Source organism: Rhinopithecus roxellana, chromosome 19 (genome assembly GCF_007565055.1).
Source record: "Rhinopithecus roxellana isolate Shanxi Qingling chromosome 19, ASM756505v1, whole genome shotgun sequence".
Lineage (NCBI taxonomy): Eukaryota > Metazoa > Chordata > Mammalia > Primates > Cercopithecidae > Rhinopithecus > Rhinopithecus roxellana.
The window spans coordinates 81,505,516-81,529,254 of NC_044567.1; the positions used below are offsets into that span (position 1 = coordinate 81,505,516).

The 23,739-nt window shown below is 45.3% G+C and overlaps 3 protein-coding genes across 10 annotated transcripts in view; 2 read left to right on the top strand and 1 right to left on the bottom strand.

The window, feature by feature from the left end:
• Nucleotides 1–2,024: 2,024 nt before the first annotated feature.
• Nucleotides 2,025–15,961, top strand: AMZ2 (archaelysin family metallopeptidase 2). 8 transcript variants are annotated; one of them, XM_030924193.1, is made up of 9 exons: nucleotides 3,650–3,740; nucleotides 4,264–4,359; nucleotides 4,666–4,750; nucleotides 5,816–6,098; nucleotides 6,424–6,597; nucleotides 6,689–6,817; nucleotides 12,603–12,766; nucleotides 13,880–14,056; nucleotides 15,626–15,961. In XM_030924193.1, exons 3-9 carry the CDS (start codon nucleotides 4,715–4,717, stop codon nucleotides 15,779–15,781), a joined length of 1,119 nt encoding a protein of 372 aa, XP_030780053.1. In that variant the 5' UTR covers nucleotides 3,650–3,740; nucleotides 4,264–4,359; nucleotides 4,666–4,714; the 3' UTR covers nucleotides 15,782–15,961. The 8 variants fall into 8 exon arrangements, with proteins under 8 accessions (XP_030780058.1, XP_030780053.1, XP_030780052.1 ...); XM_030924192.1 differs by having other exon boundaries at nucleotides 3,674–3,740; nucleotides 4,194–4,359; XM_030924195.1 differs by having other exon boundaries at nucleotides 3,674–3,740; nucleotides 4,298–4,359.
• Nucleotides 10,051–11,890, bottom strand: LOC115894959 (chromatin accessibility complex protein 1-like). The gene is given in 2 exon segments (XM_030924202.1): nucleotides 10,051–11,722; nucleotides 11,725–11,890. Coding segments are annotated over 2 exon segments (393 nt in total). The 3' UTR covers nucleotides 10,051–11,495.
• Nucleotides 15,962–17,745: 1,784 nt separating the features above from the next.
• ARSG (arylsulfatase G) overlaps nucleotides 17,746–23,739 on the top strand; it is a 169,059-nt gene continuing 163,065 nt past the window's right edge. The window contains exon 1 of the mRNA XM_010353110.2: nucleotides 17,746–18,013. The gene's annotated coding sequence lies outside the window, so the exon portion shown is untranslated. The remainder of the gene's footprint in view (nucleotides 18,014–23,739) is intronic.

The following is a 23,739-nucleotide window of genomic DNA, read 5'->3' on the forward strand; positions in this document are numbered from 1 at the left end:
GCCTCCCAAGTAGCTGGGATGAGACATGCAACGCCACGCCCCACTAAGTTTTGTATTTTTAGTAGAGATGGGGTTTCACCATTTTGGCCTGGCTGGTCTCAAACTCCTGACCTCAAGTGATCAACCCACCTCAGCCTCCCAAAGTGTTGGGATTACAGGCATGAGCCACCAGCCCAGCCTGCAATTTACTCTCAAATGGTTCAGGAAAAAAATGCTCATTTACATATGGAGACCGAGATGGACACAGAAAGAATGAGATTGATAAAGAAATGAGGTAAAATGTTAAGTACTGGGGAATCTGGGTGAAAAGAATGTAGGGATTCTTTATTCTATTTTTGCCACTTTTCTGTTAGCTTGAAATTATTTCAAAATAAAGTTTGGCTAAATTAGCAGCTAAGAAAAAATTATTAGAGTGGTTTTCATTTTACTTCATTCGTGTGTACAGTAAAGGTGAACACATGGATGTTAATGGACCATTCGGGTTATATGGTTCATATTTTTTGTTCGTTTTTATGTCATGGTGTTTATCTTTTCTGTGTTGATTTGTAAAAGCTATTTTTAAACGCTTCATCTGCCATATATGTTACATTTCTTTCCTGCTTTCTGCCACCTTCTAATGTTATTACCAACTTTCTTTTCCAACCTTGGACCACTGGCATATTCACTCATTTCTAAATATCAGAACTTGCAGTGCTCTTTGAAATGTAGCCAGCCTACGGTTCATTCTGCAACTGCATATTAGTTAACAGGCAAAAATATCTTAGTAAGGGAGAGTGTCTTTTTCTTCTAATAAAAAAAAACAACAAAATCTACCTCCCCCAGCACTAAGGTGTTTATTTATTTATTTATTTGAACAGGGTCTCACTCTGTTGCCCAGGCTGAAGTACTGCGAATCAGGGCTCACTGCAACCTCGACCTCCCAGGCTCAATCCATCCTCCCACCTCAGCCTCCCGAGTAGCTGTAGCTGAGACTACAAGCATGTGTCACTACACCTGGCTTTTTTTTTTTTTTTTCCTTCAGAGACCAGGCATGGTGGCGGGCGCCTGTAGTCCCAGCTACTTGGGAGGCTGAGGCAGGAAAACGGCATGAACCCAGGAGGCGGAGTTTGCAGTGAGCCGAGATAGCGCCACTGCACTCCAGCCTGGGCGATAGAGCGAGACCGTGTCTCGAAAGAAAGAAAGAAAGAAAAGAAAGAAAAGAAAGAAAGAAAGAAAGAAAGATAGAAAGGAAAGGAAGGAAAGGAAGGAAGAAATTAGCCGGGCGTGGTGGTACCTGCCTGTAGTCCCAGCTACTGGGGAGACTGAGGCATGAGAATCGCTTGAACCCAGGAGGCAGAGATTGCAGTAAACCGAGATCCCACCACTGCACTCCAGCCTGGACGACAGAGCCAGACTTCGTGTCAAATAATAATAATAATAAAGATGGGCTGTTAATTGTCTCCGTTTTACAAACTAATGAAGAGATGAAAAAGAGGTCAAGTTAACTGGCACAGGTCCCACGCTAGTAATTGAGGGTTTTGGGGTTCAAGCACAGACCAACCACCTTTGCCCCTATGCTACACCACTGATTTGTTTTTCTAAGACCACCAGAGTGGGCACAAAAGAACCAGCGAGTAGGCAAGTGTAGGAGCAAAACTGCAAGTTTATTTTGGTCACCTAAGGTGTGAGGAAGAGGTCTGTCGGCCTCCGGCAAAGAAGGCCGACACAGTCCCCCGGTGGGGCTCTCCGACGGAGTTCCTGCAGTCCGGACATCCCGACAGGAGTGGAGGACTGAGGAAGGCCACGCGTGGCGTCCGTCTGGAGCGGCTTTTCTAGGAGTGGGAGGGCAATAGGCTGGGCATGGGCGTTGGGGAGGGGGGGGGCGTTCCGCAGGCGCGACCAGGTAAATCTTGGTCTCTTCGGATTGACGTCACCTGGCATGCTCACCTGGCGCATGCCCGGTTGGTCTGCACCCTCCCTGGGCGCTTGCTGCATTTTCGCGCGCGCCGGAAAAGGTGGTGAAGAAGAACCCGCAAGTGCACTATCTTGCCTCTGTTCGTCCAAACAACCACCTCAGGCAGTCGGGAGGTAGGCGCCCAGTCAAAAGGCACATGTAAGAAAAACTGAGGCAGGAATGGTGCCTCAGTATTCTCAATTTCAAACTTTGAGAACAGTCATGTCCTCTAAAGAGAGCCAACAAGGGGTTACAATGGCTTAAGTCATCAAGAAAATGTGCCTGTCTTTCCTGGAGACTGGGAAGGAAAATTAGGATGAAGAAAATCCGGCCGGGCGCGGTGGCTCAAGCCTGTAATCCCAGCACTTTGGGAGGCCGAGATGGGCGGATCACGAGGTCAGGAGATCGAGACCATCCTGGCTAACACGGTGAAACCTCGTCTCTACTAAAAAAAATACAAAAACCTAGCCGGGCGAGGTGGCGGGCGCCTGTAGTCCCAGCTCCTCCTGAGGCTGAGGCAGGAGAATGGCATAAACCCGGGAGGCGGAGCTTGCAGTGAGCTGAGATCCGGCCACTGCACTCCAGCCCGGGCGACAGCGCAAGACTCCGTCTCAAAAAAAAAAAAAAAAAAAAAAAGAAAATCCAGAGAATGGTAAAATGGCCTGACTTGAATAAGAACTGAGACAGGGCTCGGTGGCTCACGCCTGTAATTCTAGCACTGTGGGAGACCGAGGCGGGTGGATCACCTGAGCTCACAAGTTCGAGACCATCCTGGGCAAGTGTGAAAACCCGTCTTTATTGGTGGGGGGGAGGGGGGGAAAGTCGGGCGCGGTGGCCCATGCCTGTAATCCCAGCACTTTGGGAGGCAAAGGCGGGTGGATCACTTGAGGTCAGGAGTTTGAGACCAGCCTGGCCAACATGGTGAAATCCCGTCTCTACTAAAAATACAAAAATTAGCAGGACATGATAGCGGGCACCTGTAGTTCCAGCTACTGGGGAGGCTGAGGCAGGAGAATCGCTTGAACCCAGGAAGCAAGAGTTGCAGTGAGCCGAGATTGCGCCACTGCACTCCAGCTTGGGCGACAGAGCGAGACGTCGTCTCCAAAAAAAAAAAAAAAGTCAGAGAAAAGAAAAAGAAAATGGCGAGGCCCAGAGAGACTTAACTTCCCACCAGAGGCCACAGAGGTAGCTCAGCCCTAATGCCGGCCCCGCGGTGCCTTTCCGAACTCACGGCCTCCCCTCGGTATCCGGGTATCGGCTTTGGAGCGCCAGGAACGCCACGAGGACGCACCCCACACTTGCGCGTCTAGGTTCCAGCCCCCGCGGCTCCCAACAAATAAAGAAGGGAAAGTCCTACGGGTGACGGCCCCGGGGAACGCCGCGGCTCTGCGTCAACCTGTGGCGGCCACCGACTCATTTGGGGCCACGCTGGTTGCATTCGTCACGCCGGGGACACGGGCGCGTCTGTGGCTCTCGAGAACCGGGTCGCGGAGCCCCCGCGAGGGCAGGCGAGGAACTGGCGACTGTGGGGACGAACAGCTGGTCTTGTAGAGACAGAATAGAGGGTCCCCTCGCGACCCTCTATTCTGGAAGAGTCTGGGCGCGGCCGCTGAGCTCCAGCTCTGCGCCTGCTCAGGCGGCCGCGCGCTCAGGGGCGTGGCGCGGGCGGGTCGTGAGTGGGGCGGGGCCCACAGGGCTTGCGCGACGAACCCGCACGGTGCGTGGCGCGAAGGGGCGTGGCGCCAGTGGGCGTGGCGTGGCTTAATGCGAAGAGACGCGGCGCGGCAGCGCGTGAGGGCTGCGGCGGGTGGGTGGTGTCGAGGTGTGTTGAGTTTGGGCGGTTCGCGGGTGCTGTCAGTGTTGGGCCGGGGCCCCTAGGCAGCGCAGTCGGGTCTTAGAGGCGGGGGCCAGTCGCGGTCATGGAGAGGGATGAGGATGTAGGAGGGGCGGACGTAGCGGAAGCCGCGGGGACCGCGGTTGCGGAGTACCTCTAGGGCGCAAGGGAGGCCTTTCCCGTGGCTCCTGGGGAGGAAGAGGCGAAGCCAGAGTCCCCGGGGAACCCCCACTCCACCCCCAGCCGGAGACTGGGTTGTGCCTGCACAGACCAGAGCCCACAGTGCAAGTTGCTATAGGCCACCAGCCAGGGTGGCCAACTCCTCCCGGTTTGCCCCGATGTTCTGGTTTTGGGACCAAAGCATCCCAGGCCTCCAGCCTACTGCAGTGACCGAATTCTCCGCCCCCTACCTGTCTTCTCCCGCAGCTTCCCTAGATTAGGCTTGGGAGGCAAGAGGAGGCCTCCTGACCTTTCACACTGCCTTTTTAATATTAAGATGAAGGCACACTCCACAACTTTTTTCCGGCCAGGCCCAGACATGTCCGTCCTTGTAAGATAAAAGCTTCCGTGGGAGCCTTCCTTCTTAATCAAGGTAGGTAGACTACAGGAAGGTGCATCTTGTTTTGTATTTTGTCCTGTAGAAGTCAGATTTCTGCCCAGTTGTGTAGGAGTGAGGATGAGCCTATGCTCATATCAGAGCTTGAGTGCAGAGACATTTGATCTGGAATTTCAGCCAGCCTCTTCAACCCCAGAATTCAGAGGTTCAATCGGAACAGACATTAGCTTAAGTTTTCCCATCAGTCGTCTATCATTAAACTGGCAAAATCTAGATAATTAGAAAATATGGCAGAGGTGATCCGGACAGATGTTCGGTTTTTTTCTTGTCTAATTCAAAAAGCCTCGTGGTGGAACATCGGACCCTTCAAGAGGAAGAATGAAAGCTCTACATGGGAACACGATGTGAATGGAAGAAGCCTGTCATTGTGAGTCTGGCTTTTGATTAGTCATCTGATGTCTTCCCTAATGTGATGTGACTTTGAGGCTGTAAACTTCAGTGGCTAAGCTGTAGTTTCTTAGCCTACAGTTAAATTGCAGAATTGATAGGACTTACATTAGTTTTGTTTTTATTTGATGTTGAAGATCTTTGAGTCATATTAGAAACGGTGAGTATTTTTCATGTGGCACTAATGAGTTAGTTCATAATATTGTTTTTTGAGACAGAGTCTCTATTGCCCAGGCTGGAGTGCAGTGGCACAATCACGGCGCACTGCAGCCTCGACCTCCTGGGCTCAGATGATCCTCCCACCTTACCTCCCAAGTAGCTGGGACTACAAGTGCACACCACCACGTCTGGCTAGTTTTTTTGGAGATGTGGGGTTTTGCCATGATGTCCAGGCTGGTTTCAGACTCCTAGGCTCAAGCAATCCTTCTGCCTTGGCCTCTCAGAGTGCTGGGATTATAAGCGTGAGCCACCATGCCAGGCCAATATTATTATTCCCCAAAAGAAGGAAATAGGGTGTGAGGTCCTGCTCCTATGGTCACCATGAGGTTTTTTTGTTTGTTTTGGACTCTTGCCCAGGCTGGAGTGCAGTGGCACAATCATGGCTCACTGCAACCTCAGCCTCCCTGGTAGCTAGGACCACAGGTGTGCACCACTATGCCTAGGGAATTTTTAAACTTTTTGTAGAGATAGGGTCTTACTATGTTGCCCGAGCTGTTCTCAAACTCCTGGCCTCAAGCAATCCTCCTATCCCAAAGTGCTGAAATTACAGGCATGAGCCACCACACCTGGCCACCACTAGTTTTTGTAATGGGAGCAGGTTCCTTATGAGATGGAGGAATGGATTTCATGGTTGTCTTTTTAACTTCTTAGCTCCCCAAGAAATTGATTGGACATGAGGAAACCACTCTTAAATGTGACCACTCTAAAGCATTATCAGTCAGTCATTTCAGTCTAGGGAGAAATCAGAGCTGAAATATGGAGGTTAGGTAAAGTGCCCAATATGGATATGCATTTTTATATTTGACTACTTGTGTTTTTTTGTTAGATGCAAATAATACGACACTCTGAACAGACCCTGAAAACAGCTCTCATCTCAAAGAACCCAGTGCTTGTGTCACAGTATGAGAAATTAGATGCTGGGGAACAGCGTTTAATGAATGAAGCCTTCCAGCCAGCCAGTGATCTCTTTGGACCCATTACCTTGCATTCTCCATCAGATTGGATCACCTCCCACCCTGAGGCCCCCCAAGACTTTGAACAGTTCTTCAGTGATCCTTACAGAAAGATACCCTCTCCAGACAAACGCAGCATTTATATACAGTCCATTGGTAAATACTGGTAATGTGCTGGTTTTGGTTCGGTTTTGCAATGGCGCTGTTGTCAGGAATAGTCCGGGCTATTGGTCTGATTCAGATGGGCCGTTTTAGGATCATTTTTGATATTCATTGCGATGGTACAAGTTTTGTAGCCAAACTGACTTAAAAGATAACATTTTGTTTCTTTTTAATTCATAGCAACACCAATGAATGATAAAGGTGTACTGAAAATTTAAAAGTTGATTTTGTTTCTAATTTGAATCCTCTTACTCATAGACTGGGTAAACACTGAGTAATCATCTTAAAGTCTGTTTTTAAATGTTCTTCCATATTATAGGCTCTCTAGGAAACACCAGAATTATCAGTGAAGAATATATTAAATGGCTTACGGGCTACTGTAAAGCATATTTCTATGGCTTGAGAGTAAAACTCCTAGAACCAGTTCCTGTTTCCGCAACAAAGTGTTCCTTTAGAGTCAATGAGAACACACAAAACCTACAGATTCATGCAGGTGAATTACACAACTTTGCAATTTGAACCGAGTAAAGGAAGCATATGTATATACTATACACTCATACATTTATGTATTTCTTTTTAAATAGGGGACATCCTGAAGTTCTTGAAAAAGAAGAAACCTGAAGATGCCTTCTGTGTTGTGGGAATAACAATGATTGATCTTTACCCAAGAGACTCGTGGAATTTTGTCTTTGGACAGGCCTCTCTGACAGATGGTATTCCTTTTTTGGCGTTGTTGTTAGGAGCTTCTTCAACTTGAGAATATTTGAAGATGTTAAAAGAGGGAAAAAAATTCCAACCAAGAATCGTTTTGATATTTTAAACTGTATAGTATTTTCAGTGGAGACATTATGCCATAATGGGAAGTGTGCTGTTGGTAGATTCTGATAATCTAGGTTCGGGTTGGCCACTCACTACATACATGACCTTAAAGGTAACAGTACCCACATCATGGAGTGATTTGGAGATAATTTACATAAAAGTGCCTATACATAAAAAGTATGTATAAACCTGGACATCATAGACCACATGTCTACAAAAAAATAAAAATTAAAAAAACTAAATTAGCTGGACTTGGTGGCATATACCTGTAGTCCTAGCTACTCAGGAGGCTGAGGTGAGAGGACTGCTTGAGCCCAGGAGGTTGAGGCTGCAGTGAGCCATGATCACATCAGTATACTCCAGCCTGGGCAATAAAGTGAGACTCTGTCTCAAAAAAAAAAATGTATATATAGTCCTGTCATATATATAGGCATTCAGCATAACAGCTAGTAAATGTCAGTAATTCAGTAGCAAGGTGAATTGAACCATTTACAGTTTGAGCTATTATTAATGGATGTGAAAATCTTGCTAATTGTTTTTCAGTTCTTTTCATAATCATCTTGCACAGATAGAAGAGCTAGAGTAAATGTATACTTCTTTCTCATCCTACGATGTTTGTTTTTTAATTTAAGAAGTCAAAACTTCCATCTTTGATTTGAGATATGTAATAAACCTTGACTCATTAGGAACTCTGCATGGTAATATTGGGGATGGGAAAGGTTCTGGAAACCAGTTATATTTTTTAACTTTTTTTTTTTGTCATCTTCCTACTTACCTTCTCCCCTCCCCTTCATTTTTGCTCTTACCTCTCTAACTTCACCCCCAAGAATCCAAGACAGACTTGAAAGGGAAAAGGTCCTCCAAGGGGAGTGGTTCATTAGTGTTCTGGGGATGGGGAGAATGTACAGGGAATATCCTTAGAGTTTATGGTCTGTCTGGATGTTACATTAGCCTTAGGATTTGTGGGGGGTGGTAAACTTTTTGGTACAAATGTTTCTTTTTTTTTTTTTTTTTTTTTTGAGACGGAGTCTCGCTCTGTCGCCCAAGCTGGAGTGCAGTGGCCGGATCTCAGCTCACTGCAAGCTCCGCCTCCTGGGTTTACGCCATTCTCCTGCCTCAGCCTCCCAAGTAGCTGAGACCACAGGCGCCCGCCACCTCGCCCGGCTAGTTTTTTGTATTTTTTTTAGTAGAGACGGGGTTTCACCGGGTTAGCCAGGATGGTCTCGATCTCCTGACCTCGTGATCTGCCCGTCTCGGCCTCCCAAAGTGCTGGGATTACAGGCTTGAGCCACTGCGCCCGGCCGGTACAAATGTTTCTACTAGAGTTGGGAGCTGTAGGGTTATGGAATCTCTTCCCACCTATTCCTTTATTCTTTATTCTCCATTTATGTGAGGTTTCTTGTAGCCCCCCATGGCCCTACCAACATGTACTCTTGGAGACGTGGGTCACTACTCTCTTACTGATTTTGGTAGTGTGAGGTAGCTTTTTATCATATGTTTTCTCTTTTATTATTAACCTGATAGAGATGGAAACATTGAAAAATAATTTTATCTACCTTTTATTTTTCTTTTGAGACAGGGGCTCCCTCTGTCACCCGGGCTGGAGTGCAGTGGTGTAATCATGGCTAACTGCAACCTCAACCTCCTAGGCTGAAGGGATCCTCCTGCCTCAGCCTCCTGAGTAGCTGGGACCACAGGACCACCACATCCGGCTGTTTTTTTTTTTTTTTTTGTCGAGATGGGATCTCCCTATGTTGCTCAAGCTCATCTCAAACTCTTGGGCTGAAGCAATCCTCCTGCCTCAGTCTCCCAAAGTGCTTTGATTACAGGTGTGAGTCACCGCACCCAGCTAAAAAAAAATTTTAAAACCACACGTTCGTTTATCTAGATATTGCTAGCTGATTTATCTTATGTATTTGAGGAGGTCAGGAAACATTTCCCCAAACTGTTTTTACTTTAATTCTTTTTTTGTAAGTTTCTTAAATATTACATGACATGAAAGATTGACATAGGAAAGTAGCAGGATTACACAGTGACAGTATCTTAACACAGTGGTCTTTTCTCCAAGTTTACAAAGATTCATGTTTTTAAATTGGGATGCATTGACTATGAAAGAAAATAATCTTCTGTTTGTAGGATTATTGGAAGAAAGAAATGTCCTTGCTGAAAGTATTACTGTAGTGAGATATGCTCACACTTGATTGGCCAGAGGGGATTACTTGTGATACATGAATAGATTTAGTGTTTTCTTAACTTCCAGAATGCTTTTTTCCCTAATTTTCGAATATCAGTCTACACTTTCTGGGTAAAGGGAGGCGAAGAAGTTGTTTTTGAATCAAATTAGATTGAACAAATCTATGAGTTTATTTTCTTTAAAAATGTATTACTTGGCCAGATGCGGTGGCTCGCGCCTGTAATCCCAGCACTTTGGGAGGCCGAGGCGGGCAGATCACAAGGTCGGGAGATTGAGACCACGGTGAAACCCCGTGTTTACTAAAAATACAAAAAAAAATTAGCTGGGCGCGGTGGTGGATGCCTGTAGTCCCCCTACTCAGGAGGCTGAGGCAGGAGAATGGTGTGAACCCTGGAGGCGGAGCTTGCAGTGAGCCGAGATTGTGCCTCTGCACTCCAGCCTGGGCGACAGAGCGAGACTGTCTCAAAAAAAAAAAAAAAAAAAAAGTAGTACTTTAAAATAAAAACTGAATGAGAGACATAAATAAAAGTGATCATGTAAACAAGTCGAATTATGAAGCAGTACCCTGTAGAGTGATTATGTAGCAAACCGTGTTCTCTGTGCTTGCAGAGATGGTTGATACAACTCTAAATGTAACACAGGAAGTCAGTTACAAGGGTATTTATTCTGGTCACCAGACACTAGTGACATAATAGATCTCTAGTTGGGCTGTTCTTTAAAAAGGGGGTGGGGGTGGGGCAGGGGAAGGGGTTATTCTGTCTAAAGCTGTGGTTTAAAGCATGGTCTTGAAGACATCAAGGCAGTTGTCTTCAGTCAGTGCTGCGTGAGGGAAGGCCAGCAACCCCTCCAAACACACGTGTAACAGATCTGTTTAGTGTGTCCTTAAAGAGTGAAATCATGACTGCCTATTGTTCATGTGATTTTCTTTTTCTTTTTAAAAATATTTTATTTTAAAATAAATGTTAATGAACAAGAGGACAGAAAACACCAGTGGTTGCCAGGGTGCAGGAGAAGGGACTAAGTACAGGGAGCAGGGGAATGTCCTGGGTGATGGAACTGTCCCATGGATTGGTTACAAAACTATGCATTTGTCAAAATTCACAGACTAGACACTAAAAAGGGTGATTTTACTGAATGTAAATTATAAACTTTTTTATTTTTTAAAAAGAGATAATGAAGGCCAGGCATGGTGGCTCACGCCTGTAATCCCGGCACTTTGGGAGGCTGAGGCGGGCAGATCACTCCCGAAGTCAGGAGTCTGAGACCAGCCTGGCCAACATGGTGAACCCCATCTCTACTAAAAATACAAAAATAGGTTGGGTGTGGTGGCTCACGTCTGTAATCCCAGCTACTCAGGAGGATGAGGCAGGAGAATCACTTGAACCTGGGAGGCGGAGGTTGCAGTGAGCCAAGATAGTGCCACTGCACTCCAGTCTGGGCGACAGAGTGAGAATCTGTCTTAAAAAAAAAAAAAAGAAAATGATAATGAAATGAGAGGAACCAAACATTTACCCTATGTGGGGTTAAAAAAAAAAAGGGGGCTTATGATAGATTTTCTCTTAGAGACAGTAAAAATAAGTACCAGGAATTTAAAGCAAATAACAGTAAGATGAGAGAGATCTTCAATATACAAAATGTTTCAAAACATTTTTTTAGTACAACATGCTTATACAAGAGGTAAGACTTATTTTTGTATTTGATTTGATAATTTGACTTGGAATATTTCTGTGGGAATAAAAGTGTTAGAATGCTTATTTTTAAGTTTCTCAAAATTTGCAGGCAGTAAGCAAGGCCTTAAAGCCAGAGAGCTCTAAAACTAGTTCCATAAAGCATTTTACTGTAAAAATATGTACAGATCTTTAATAGAAAAGCATATTTCTTTACAGTAGAAAAATATCTGAACAGTCAAGACAAAAATTCAAATATAACATACGACCTATAAACTACATATTTAGCTAAAACTGAATTGAGCTGTTTATAAGAACTGATTCCAAAATATACATACATGAATTTACATAACTGATATGTAGAAGTTCTTCAAAATCGACTGTAAATTGAAAAGTTAAAATTGGCCTTGCCTCTGCAGTTTGGAGCTGCAATGGCTGCCAGTATCGGCTGCTTTCTTGGTGCCGGAGCTGCAGGGTGGGCCTGTCAAGGAGGGACTGCTGTCTGGGTCACTTTCCCTCTGGCTGTTTGTGGCGCAGGTGCATGAGGCGCTCAATCTTGGCCTGGAAAGAATATCTCGAAAGAATATCATGCACTGGAAGTCTGTGAGGAAGTGAAGACGCTAAAAGCGGGCAGTGCTGTGTTTACTTACAGACGGTGGAGCGGGTCCAGGGCAGTCCTCGCCAGGCTTGTTTTTAAAGCATTTTTTTGGTTTAGGATTCAGCTTCATCATGGTCACTTTCATTATCATTGTCATTCTCCTCATCTTCTTCCCTCTTTTCCTCTTTAAGCATTTTCAGGTATTTACTAGCTAATATCTTCTTTGGTAATATATCTGCAAGAAACTGAAAAGTTTCTGATTCCTGTGCAGTATTTGCTAAATCACTGTAAGTCAGTACTTTCTTTTCCTTTCCACTGCCGTGTCTGTAGGAATAGGTGCTAGGCATTGAACAAAGAGCTCCGTGGCCTTGGCTGTGAGCACCAACGCCTCCTGGTTGATGCTGGACACCTCGGGGGAGCTCTTCATGATGACCCGGATGCGGGATAGAGGCAGCGAGATGAGCTGCTGCTCCCCGCACTTGACTTTGCCCACGACCACGTCCGCCATCTTCCCGCCCCTCACGCGGGTGGCAGCCGGCGGGCCCGACCGCGAAGTGGTGGATGCCTTTTTTTTTTTTTTTTTTTGAGACGAAGTCTAGCTCTGTCGTCAGGTTGGAGTGCAATGGTGCAATCTCGGCTAACTGCAACTCCGCCTCCTAGGTTCAAGCCATTCTCCCGCCTCAGCCTCCTGAGTAGCTTGGATTACAGGCACCTGCCATCATGCCTGGCTAATTTTCGTATTTTTGTAGAGACAGGGTTTCACCATGTTAGCCAGTCTGGTCTTGAACTCCTGACGTCAGGTGATCCACCTGCCTCAGCCTCCCAAAGTCCTGGGATTACAAGTGTGAGCCACCACACTCAACCCAAGTGGTTATTTTTTATGATTCCTTTTTGAGTACTTGATTTGGAGTACTTGCTACTTTCAGAAAAAGACTTCTTTTGTGGGAAAAGACTGTCTGAAACTTCAGTTTGTCAAGTATTTCACAAGTCCCTTAAGTTTTACAGGGCAAGGCAAAGTGAATAGCAGCAAAAGATTTTGATAGGGAAATCTGGGGCAAAAGTCTTTCTTTTTGGTGGCAAACCATAAATGTATCAGATGGTGTGGACACAGTGACACAGAGGTGCACTCACTGGCCAGATGGGCCAGCAGGCTCTTCTTTCTTTGGTCTTTCCTCTGGGACCTTACTCTCATTCTGTCGCTGCTTGTCCTCTTTTTGTAGGTGTGGGGATATTCAGCTTTGCCAGGTATGGCAGTGATTTTTATAGCATGCGCTATGAAGGCAAAGTGAAGAAGCTGAAGAAAACATCTTCAAGTGACTATTCAATTTTCAACAACTATTATATTCCAGAAATAACTAGTGTTTTACTACTTCGATCCTGTAAGGTAAGTTATTAAAAAAATCCAACAGGACGATTCTTTAAAAGAGATCTTAGTTCTGTAAATTGTATATTGTCAGTCCTTAAGGTAATATTATAAATGAGTGTGTATCATTTGTATAATTTTGGTGCATAGTGCTTGACTGAAATGATCAGTAAAACAATTTAAATGGATACCTTAATATTGAAATTTACAGTATCAGTGCCAGTTTTTTGTACTACTAGTTACAGGCAGCCTTGGCTGTACCCACGTGCTATTAGTGTAATTCCTGAATTCTGGTGTTACTGGGTGACCTACTTTTTCAAGCTACTGTGGTCATTGGGCAAAGCTGCCTTCCCCAGGCCTTTGGAGGACTTCTGCTTTCTGGCCTCTCTGGGAGCATGGGCCTTCCTGCCCTGGGCTCCAGGCTACCCTTGACTCTAGTTGTCCTGGCAGTTCCTGATATCCCCAACTCGGTTTTGTGGAAAGCCTATCTCCCCTTTCTCCATAGCCAGAGAGATGAGCTTTTCCTTCAGCTAGAGAAATTCCGCTTTCACCTGTACTATTTGTTGGGGTTTGAGAGCTACGCCTCTTAGAACTACCCTCTGTGTCATTGCCACCAGATGTTCTCATTAGCATGCACATCAAGCCCCCTTTCTCCCAGACCTACTGAAATCAGCATCTCTAGGGGAAGGGCCCCAGAATCTGAATTACAATGAGTACCCTAGTCTAGATTAAGGGTTCTCAACCAGGGGTGATTTTGCCATCCAGGGAATATTAGCAACATCTGGAGACATTTTTGATTTTCACGATCAGGGAGGGAGTTCTGTTGGGATCTAGTGGGTAGAGCTAGGGATGCTGCAAGGTATTGTGCAGGGCACAGGACAGCCTCCCACAACCTGGTATTATCGGTCCAACATGTCAGCGGTGTTGAGGTTGAGGAAGTCTAGAGCAGAAAGGCAGTAAGACAGTTGGGGAGATGAGGGATTATTAAGTCTTTGAAGGTCTGGACGGGGTGAAGTTTCGGTGATAATACTAAGGGAGTTGATTCCTGTGTTTCTTGGAAAAGCAAGAAAAAGAAGAGACGTGTAGCTTAATGTGTTGGTGGTCTTATAACGCCTCAACATGATTGTCTTGCAGACTTTAACCCATGAGATCGGACACATATTTGGACTGCGACACTGCCAGTGGCTGGCATGCCTAATGCAAGGCTCCAACCACTTGGAAGAAGCTGACCGGCGCCCTCTAAACCTTTGCCCTATCTGTTTGCGCAAGTTGCAGTGTGCTATTGGCTTCAACATTATAGAAAGATACAAAGTAAGTTGCGGGGTGGACAGTGTAAAGAGGGGGAAGTGGTTATCTGAGTAGCAAACTGACATTTCTATTATATCCTTCTCTAGAGTTATAGTTTATCAGAGGAAATTAGTGTAAAGATAAGCAGGAAGCTGCGGTTTAAAAACATGCGAAGAAATGCCCTTCTTAAAAACTTCAGCTTGCCTTTGAGTGATTTATGCTTACAGTTCAATGAGAAATAGTAGAAGTTTCTCTGCTTCTCTTCCATTTAGGGCAAGAGAGTTTGACTTTGCAGAACAGAATAAATATTGATATGTGTGGCAAAGTTCATTTTTTTTTTTTTGAGATGGAGTCTCGCTCTGTCACCCAGGCTGGAGTGCAGTGGCGCAATCTCGGCTCACTGCAAGCTCTGCCTCCCGGCTTCATGCCATTCTCCTGCCTCAGCCTCCCGAGTAGCTGGGACTACAGGCGCCTGCCACCACGCCTGGCTAATTTTTTGTATTTTGTTTAGTAGAGACGGGGTTTCACCGTGTTAGCCAGGATGATCTCGATCTCCTGACCTTGTGATCTGCCTCCCTCGGCCTCCCAAAGTGTTGGGATTACGGGCGTGAGCCACCGCGCCCGGCCAAAGTTCATTTTTTAAACCCTATAAGTGTGTGGACAAGATTTATCTTTCCAATATGGGACAGAGGTATGATGTTCATTAGGAGAAAAAAATGATTTTCTTTAAAAAGGAAGAAGGAAAGTACCTAATCTCAGTATGTGTGTGTGTGTGCCCACACATGCCCACAAACATCAATATACATTCATGTGGCTACTCATGGGTGTGACTGCACATTCAGGTGACTGCACAGAAATGTCTACACACGTGTTTTCACATACATATGTCTATCCATCCCTATGTGTACACTTATATATGTATATACGTACATGTCAAATTAATACAATGCCGGCCGGACGCGGTAGCTCACGCCTGTAATCCTTGCACTTTGGGAGGCAGAGGCGGGCGGATCATGAGGTCAGGAGATTGAGACCGTCCTGGCTAACACGGTGAAACCCTGTCTCTACTGAAAATACAAAAAATTAGCTGGGTGTGGTGGTGGGCGGCTGTAGTCCCAGCTGCTCGGGAGGCCGAGGCAGGAGAATGGCGTGAACCTGGGAGGCGGAGCTTGTAGTGAGCCGAGATTGCGCCACTGCACTCCAGCCTGCAGTCTGGGCGACAGAGCGAGACTCCATCTCAAAAAAAAAAAAAAAAAAAAAAAAAAAATTAATATAATGCCTTGTGGAATATTTAGCAAGTTGAGAAAAAATAACATCCTATCATGCTAGTAACAAAGTGTAAGAACGAGTGTATTTCTTTTTCATCTTTTTTCAATGCATACTTTTGACATCATTTGTAATTCTGTGTATATTTGGTATGCGCCATTTCACTCAGTATATCGTAAGCATTATTTCATATTCACACCATCATTATCAAATGCAGCATCTTCATGGGGTAAGATGTCACTCTATATCTAGAAGCCAATGCTCTTCTCTTGCCTGATAGTATTTTGCTGTGGTTTGTTGAAATGCGCATCTTTCCTGTTTTTCCAGGCACTGGTGAGGTGGATTGATGATGAATCTTCTGACACACCTGGAGCAACTCCAGAACACAGTCGTGAGGATAATGGGAATTTACCGAAACCTGTGGAAGCCTTTAAGGAATGGAAAGAGTGGATCATAAAATGCTTGGCTGTTCTCCAAAAATAAGGACCTTCAAATAGGAGCGATTGAAATAAATGACTACTTGCATGTTATGCTTTCATTTGGGTGGAATACTTCATCGGAATAAATTACTGATCTTGTGCTGTGTCAAAGTAACAGACTAGAACCTTCTTTCAGGTACCTGAATTGAAATGAAACTGAATAATAAAAACTCTAGAAACTCTTTATCTTCTTATCTTACTGGCCTGGTCTGTGGCAGCAAGCACTTTATTTCCATTCCTCAAATATGTTTATGTCTCCCAAGAAAGCTGGGACTGGTGGTAACGAGCAAGTAAATAACTTGAAAAAGAACTGTAGATGTCCCAGGGAACCAACCAACATAATTTCCAGGGGGTGATTTTGTTTTTAGAAGAGCTGCTCCCCTCTGTTAGGCCCAGCCAAGTCACATTTTTGGACGTCCGTGGGCTCTGATCGTCACCACAGCCCTCCTCTTCCGAGAGCCTTCCTTACTCTCTGGAGTGCATTACCTCGTTTTTTTCTCTTGCTGGTTGTCACCTTATCCCTGAAAGAATGAACAGCTTGTATCAGTTTTTAGCAGCTTAAAATATGACCTCTCAGGAATATTTGCAAGTGAAAATAGCAATGGTCCTTACACTACCACAACATTTGGTGGTGGGAGTTCTGTTGCAGGTCTCAGCTATAACATAGTCATTTATGAGGGATCTTACAAATAGTGTGTAATGGTATTTATATTTGTGAGTGTTGCACTTTTTCTATAGATTTAGAGCAACTTTCAGGTTTATTTCAGTAATAATGTCCTTCTCACCTTTTTTTTTTTTTTTTTTTGAGACGGAGTCTTGCTCTGTCCCCGGGGCTGGAGTGCAGTGGCCGGTTCTCAGCTCACTGCAAGCTCCGCCTCCCGGGTTTAGGCCATTCTCCTGCCTCAGCCTCCGAGTAGCTGGGACTACAGGCGCCCGCCATCTCGCCCGGCTAGTTTTTTGTATTTTTTAGTAGAGACGGGGTTTCACCGTGTTAGCCAGGATGGTCTCGATCTCCTGACCTCGTGATCCGCCCGCCTCGGCCTCCCAAAGTGCTGGGATTACAGGCTTGAGCCACCGCGCCCGGCCCTTCTCACCTTCTTACATTGTGAAGTGTTTACTTGAGTCAGGGAGAGAGTTTAATGGGGTTATCTGTCGGGGGTGCCATGAATGCTGATGAGGACCTGCAGAGTGTGAACATCAGCCCCATTGCTACAGGGGTGGAGGTGGAAAACCTCAGACTTGACAAACCACCTCTGCTAGATAGATGTAGCTTGGAAATCTAGAAATTACAGTGACTATGGAATGCCAGTGAGCAGACAGCATTTCCCACTTTCCTATCTTACCTTGAGGGTAAGACTTAAAGATACATATATAGAGAGAGACAGTAATTTGAAACCTAGATTCTTCATTGTTTGATGTTTGCAGTATGATGTAAGGCACATTTTATATCTGAGTCAGTGGTTTCCCTTGGATTCATTCTCCTACTTGATTGAACCCATTTAAGTCATTTTAGAAAATGGTGATTTGCTATTAAAATTAACTGGAGAGAATACTGAATGCTGAATGAACAAAGTATTGAGCTAATAAAGAGAATTAATAATTTTCTACTGTCTAAATACTCTTAGAAATCAGTGAATTTGGAATGCTGTTCATTTATGTCATAGATCCTGATCCCAGTCACCTGTGGAGTTGGTGTCTTTCCGGTCAAGAGATTTTTCAGGCCTCAGACTTTCAATGGTGAGGGTTAAATAGAATAATTTGGCGAGGATTACCCGTCCGTTCTTGTCTAGCTTGCTTTTTGAAACACACATTCCCCTGATATGAATAATTTACATTTCAAGCCCTAAGAGGGACAGAAGGACGCGTTGCTTGCTCCCTCTTGGGAGCGGGAGTGCTAAAATCTAAGCAGGCAGCTGCGGGACCGCTATAGCCGGCCCTCCGCTCGGGCCCTTCCCGGGCAGGAAGCGCGTCGCTGTCTCCGGCTGTGGCCAGACGGGTGCGGGCGCACGGGACCGGCAGCTGCGAACCGCTGGCGCACCGCCTGTTTCCGCGCCCGGGGACGTCCCCCGGCGGGGCTCAGAAGTGTGTGGTCGGTCGCTTGGCCTCCCTTGGCGTCAGCGACCCAGGGTAACAACCTCCACTGCCGCCCGCCGTTCGGGCCTGCATGTGGAAGAGCCACGTGTGCCGCGCTCTGGGCATGGCCTTGGAAAGTCAGGACCGCGATGGCAGCAGAGCAGTGAGTGGAATCAACTCCCCAGTAGAGTATTTAAAAAGTGCTTCATTGAAGAGTTCGAATCTCAGTCACTTTCTAGATTCTGATATCTAGAGTAGCGCCGTCCAATAGAAATATAATACAAGCCACATATGTGTGCTGAATTTTTTTAGTAGTCGTATTAGCAAATGCATAAAGAAGCGATTGGAGTTAATTTTAATAGTATATTCTATTTAATCCAGTGCATCCAAAATATTATTTCAATCAATAGCAATATCAGTATCAATGCTGAATATTTTATATCCTTTTTTTTGTACCATCTTCAAATTCCCGTGTGTATGTTACACTTACAGTACATCTTACTTCCAACTGGCCACATTTTCAAGTGCCCAACAGCCCCATGTGGCTTGTGGCTACTGTATTGGACAGTGCAGCTCTAGACCAGTACCCAACTCTAGTGTACCTGGAAAAATGCACCCATGATATTGAGTTGCTGGGAGAGGAAGGCTTATTTCAGGAAAAGGTCATGCAAGTCTTCTGTCAGTACAGCCAGTGCTGACATTCAAGATGAAAGGGTGTAGACACTGTAAAGGCCTCTGGCTTTGCTATTAACTTGTTTCTTTAAAAGCTTGATACTATTCTCTGTTACAGCTTGTTTTTTACCCTCCCCCCTTCATTTTCAAGGCCCTGGTATTGTCTTCAAATGCATTTCCACTTTTGGAAAGCAGAGTCGTAAAGCATTAATAATGTGGAGATTGTTTAGTCCATTTCATGCATGAGGACGCAAGCCTGCAGCAGCCGAGTAAACTTGCTTGTTTAACCAATGGCAAAAATGGGATCAGATCCCAAGTCTCCCTAATGTTGAGTTATTTGTTGTTTTCACTGTGCTACATGACCTAATTGAAGTAAAATATCACCAGCCAGAACCTAACCATTTTTCCCCCAGATTGTTTACAAGGGGTTATACACGATTGAACTTTTAATTTCTTTTCTGTTCAAGTAGAGCCATCTGGGATCGTTCAAAGTTGGAGAAATCAGTCTATGTACTTCTGCCTTAGTGCCAAAAAAAGGTGCAATATTTATTTATTTTTGAAATAGGGTCTTGCTCTGTTGCCCAGGCTGGAGTGCAGTGGCATGATCACGGCTCACTGGAGCCTCGACCTCCCGGGCTCAAGTGATCCTTCCACCTCAGCCTCTCAAGTAGCTGGGATTACAGGTGTGCACCACCATGCCCAGTGTATTTTTTTTTTTTTTTTTTTAAATATTTTAGAGATGGAGTTTTTTTCCACATTGCCCAGGCTGGTCTGGAACTCCTGAACTCAAGCAATCCGCCTGCCTTGGCCTCCCAAAGTGCTGGGATTACTGATGTGAGCCACCATGCCCAGCCAATAGTTGTAATATTTAGTAAAGCTATTGTGATTAGTTGAGGTATTAAAAGAAAGCATTATGAAAAAAAAAAAGTCTACTGGAAAATAGTTAAAATCTATTGGGGCAATATGTTCAAACTCACAGACCTCCATACTTAACCCAGTATTGATTTCATCCCACTGTTTTCTTTGGTGTTGGCTCATGGATCAGTTTTTTCTTCTTTACAGCTGACCCACCTGTATAGTACACTACTGCTGGGCAGTCTGAGACCCATCCAGCCTTGGACGCTGAACGGGTGGGTTCTGAGCACAATGCTTTCAGTGTCCTGTGGTTATCCAGCTGTTTCACAGCAGCACAGACTCTCTTGAGCTGTAACTGTCAATAGATATCTTTCTTTTTTCTCTTGTGTGACTAAAGGGAAAAAAAGTCTATAACTCATTCATTCATTCATGTATTTTTTCATTCAACAATATTCATGGAACATTGCCTACTGGGTGCCAGGCCCTGCTCAGAGCCTTGGGAATATAGCAGTGAACAAAGAACTCCTACCCTAATACACTAGTGGATGAGACAGAGAGTCAAGGAATAAACAGATGCTTTATTTTATTTTATTTTATTTATTTTTTTGAGATAGAGTCTTGCCGTGTCACCCACGCTGGTGTGCAGTGGTATGATCTTGGCTCACTATATCCTCTGCCTCCTGGGCTCAAGTGGTCCTCCCACCTCAGCTTCCCAAGTAGCTGGGACTACAGGCACGTGCCACCACGCCTGCCTAATTTTTGTATCTTGTAGAGAGGGGTTTTACCATGTTGACCAGGCTGGTCTCAAACTCCTGGGCTCAAGCAATCTGCCCACCTTAGCCTCTCAAAGTGGATGCTGTTATAACCTAATGTCAAAGTAAACGGATAGAAACAAGTACCATTCTGAACAGGATAGACAGGAATGCCTCCTTAGGGAGGTGGCATTTGGAAGTGATCAAACTGAAGGGTCACATTGTATATACAGCTCAGGGAAGGGAGTACCAAGCAAAGGGAACCACAAATGCTAAGGCCTGAAGCTTGTAACAATAAGAACAATTCCAGAAACAGTAAGAGAGGCTGGGCATGGTGGCTCACACCTGTAATCCCAGCACTTTGGGAGGCCGAAGCAGGTAGATCACCTGAGGTCAGGAGTTTGAGACCAGCCTGGTCGACATGGCGAAACCCCATCTCTACTGAAAATACAAAAAAAAAAAAAATTAGCAGGTGTGGTGGTGGGTGCCTGTAATCTCAGCTATTCGGGAGACTGAGGCAGGAGAATCACTTGAACCTGAAGGCAGAGGTTTCACTGAGGCAAGATTGTGCCATTGTACTCCAACCTGGGTAACAAGAGCAAAACTCTATCTCAAAAAAAAAAAAAAAAAAAAAAAAAAAAAAAAAAAAAGGGCCGGGCGCGGTGGCTCACGCCTGAATTCCCAGCACTTTGGGAGGCCGAGGTGGCAGATCATGCTGTCAGGAGATCAAGACCATCCTGGCTAACACGGTGAAACCCCGTGTCTACTAACAATACAAAAAATTAGCCGGGTGTAGTAGCGGGCACCTGTAGTCCCAGCTACTTGGGAGACTGAGGCAGGAGAATCGCTTGAACCTGGGAGGCGGAGGTTGCAATGAGCCAAGATTGCACCACTGCATTCCAGCATGGGCAATAGAGCAAGACTCCCCGCCAAAAAAAAAAAAAAAAAAAAAAAAAAAGAGCCAGTGAGGCTAGTGTAGCAGGAGCAGAGGGAAAAGGAATAGCATCCATTAGGCAGTTCACGCAGGGCCCATTGCTAAGGATTTATGTCAGACTTGTGCTATAAGAGGATTACTGTGGCTGCTGTATGGAAAATTAAGGTGGGGGTGGCGTGTTGCAAGAGTGGAAGCAGGCAGGCCAGCTAGAAGACTACTGTAATAATCCAGCTAAGATGATGTTGACTTGGATCAAGGGTCCTGGTGCAGTTGGCAGAAGCAGTCAGCTCCTGGATATATTTAGAAAGGAGAGCCGACTGGATGTGTGGAGGAGTGGGTTTGAGGAGGAGGATCCAGAGTTCTGCTGAGGACATTTTAAATTGAAGATGCCTAGTTTTATATCCATGCCCTGCTGTGCGGGCAGATGTAAATCAGGAGCTCAGGGACAAAGTTGGCACTAAGAATGGGAGGTGCCGGTGCAGAGAAGGTGCTTAAAGTTCTGGTTGAATTCTAGGGCGTGTAAGTTGTTAGGGAAGTGAGTGTGCTTGTTCTTGAGTTGCTGGAAAGGCATATGAATGACACAAATACATGGCCACAATATGTATTTTCTCAGTAATATTTGGGGAAATGTTCTGGGCATCAGGTTTCCCCGTCTAATTTTCCCAGTAGGAAGCGGATAGTCATTGAAGTAGTTTTGATTTGGGTGTGAGTTGTTACATAGAAAGCAAAGTTGTAAGTTCTCTTGCCACTTTTCTTGTTCTGCACCTTTAGAGAGTCATTACGAGAACTGAACACTAGGGGGACCCAGTTTCCTTACTTATGCAACGGGGGCTGGCCCAGCTCTGGGCTCTGGTCACCCTCACTTAGGACGCATGCAATATAAACACAAATCTGAAAACAAGGGCAGCGTCTCTTTTCTCAATGCAATGTGTACTTATAGCAGTGATCATTTTTGCGTGTAACATGTCTGAATTCCTTAAATAGGTCATTTTAAGTAATGTGCATAACCATCAAAATTTTTCTTTTCTTTTCTTTTTTTTTTTTTTTTGAGACGGAGTCTCGCTCTGTTGCCCAGACTGGAGTGCAGTGGCACGATCTCGGCTCACTGCAAGCTCCGCGTCCCGGGTTCACTCCATTCTCCTGCCTCAGCCTCCCGAGAAGCTGGGACTACAGGCGCCCGCCACCACACCCGGCTAAATTTTTTTGTATTTTTAGTAGAGATGGGGTTTCACTGTGTTTGTCAAGGTGGTCTCGATCCCCTGACCTCGTGATCCGCCCCCCTCGGCCTCCCAAAGTGCTGGGATTACAGGCGTGAGCCACTGCGCCCGGCCAAAATTTTTCTTTTTTGAAACAGGGTCTCACTCTTTGCCAAGGCTGTGTGCAGTGGTGCCATCTGGACTCACTGCAGCCTCTGCCCCCTGGGCTCAAGTGATCTTCCCACCTCAGCCTCTCGAGTAACTGGGACTACAGGTATGAGCCACCATACCTGGCTAATTTTGGTTTCGCCATGTGGCCCAGGCTGGTCTTGAACTCCTGGGCTCAAGCAATTCACTCACCTTGGCTTCCTAAAGTGCCGGCATTATAGGGATGAGCCACCACACCTGGCCACTGTTTAAAGATTTAAAGGCAATGGCTTCTAAACTCTTAATTCCCTATTTGTGAGCCCCATATTTGCAAACTTTTGAAAATAAGGATCATGATTTCTTTTATATTTTAATTTTTAATTTTTATTTTTTGAGATGGAGTCTTGCTCTGTCACCAGGCTAGGTTGCAGTGGTGTGATCTTGACTCACTGCAACCTCCACCTCCCAGGTTCAAGTGATTCTCCTGCCTCAGCTCCCCAACTAGCTGGGATTACAGGCATGCACCAACACGTCCGGCTAATTTTTGTATTTTTAGTAGAGACATGGTTTCCGCATGTTGGCTAGGCTGGTCTCGAACTCCTGACCTCAAGTGATCTGCATGCCTCGGCCTCTCAAAGTGCTGGGATTACAGGTGTGAGCCACCGCACCCAGCTGAAGGATCATGATGATTTCTGATTTATAATAGTTGAATTGGAGTATGGAAACTAAATGTAATAAATACTACTTGATGATTTGAATCTGCTCCATGAGAATTCTGACATATAATCCATTTTCTATTTTATCACCAGGTATTAAGCAAAGGGAAAGGCAAATGCTCAAAAGCTACATTACATGTTATTGGAGTATAAAACATATAACATTGTTAAAAGGTTTGGACACATTTTGTGTTAGTTGCGGATACATAGGTCCTAAAAGAGTAGTACATGATCTTAACTCTTTTTTTTTTTTTTGAGACAGGCTTTCGCTCTTGTTGCCCAGTATGGAGTGTAATGGCGGGATCTCGGCTCACCTCAATCTCCGTCTCCCAGGTTCAAGCGATTCTCCTGCCTCAGCCTCCCAAGTAGCTGGGATTATAAGCATGTGCCACCATGCCCACCTGATTTTGTATTTTTAGTAGAGATGGGGTTTTTCCAAGTTGGTCAGGCCGGTCTCGAACTCCCGACCTCAGGTGATCCACCCGCCTCGGCCTCCCAAAGAGCTGGGATTACAGGCGTGAGCCACTGCGCCCGGCCCAACTCATTTTTATAACTAGAATAATTTTACTTTTGGGGAGAGAAAGTCTACGTAGAACCCTATGTAGACTTTTAACTGC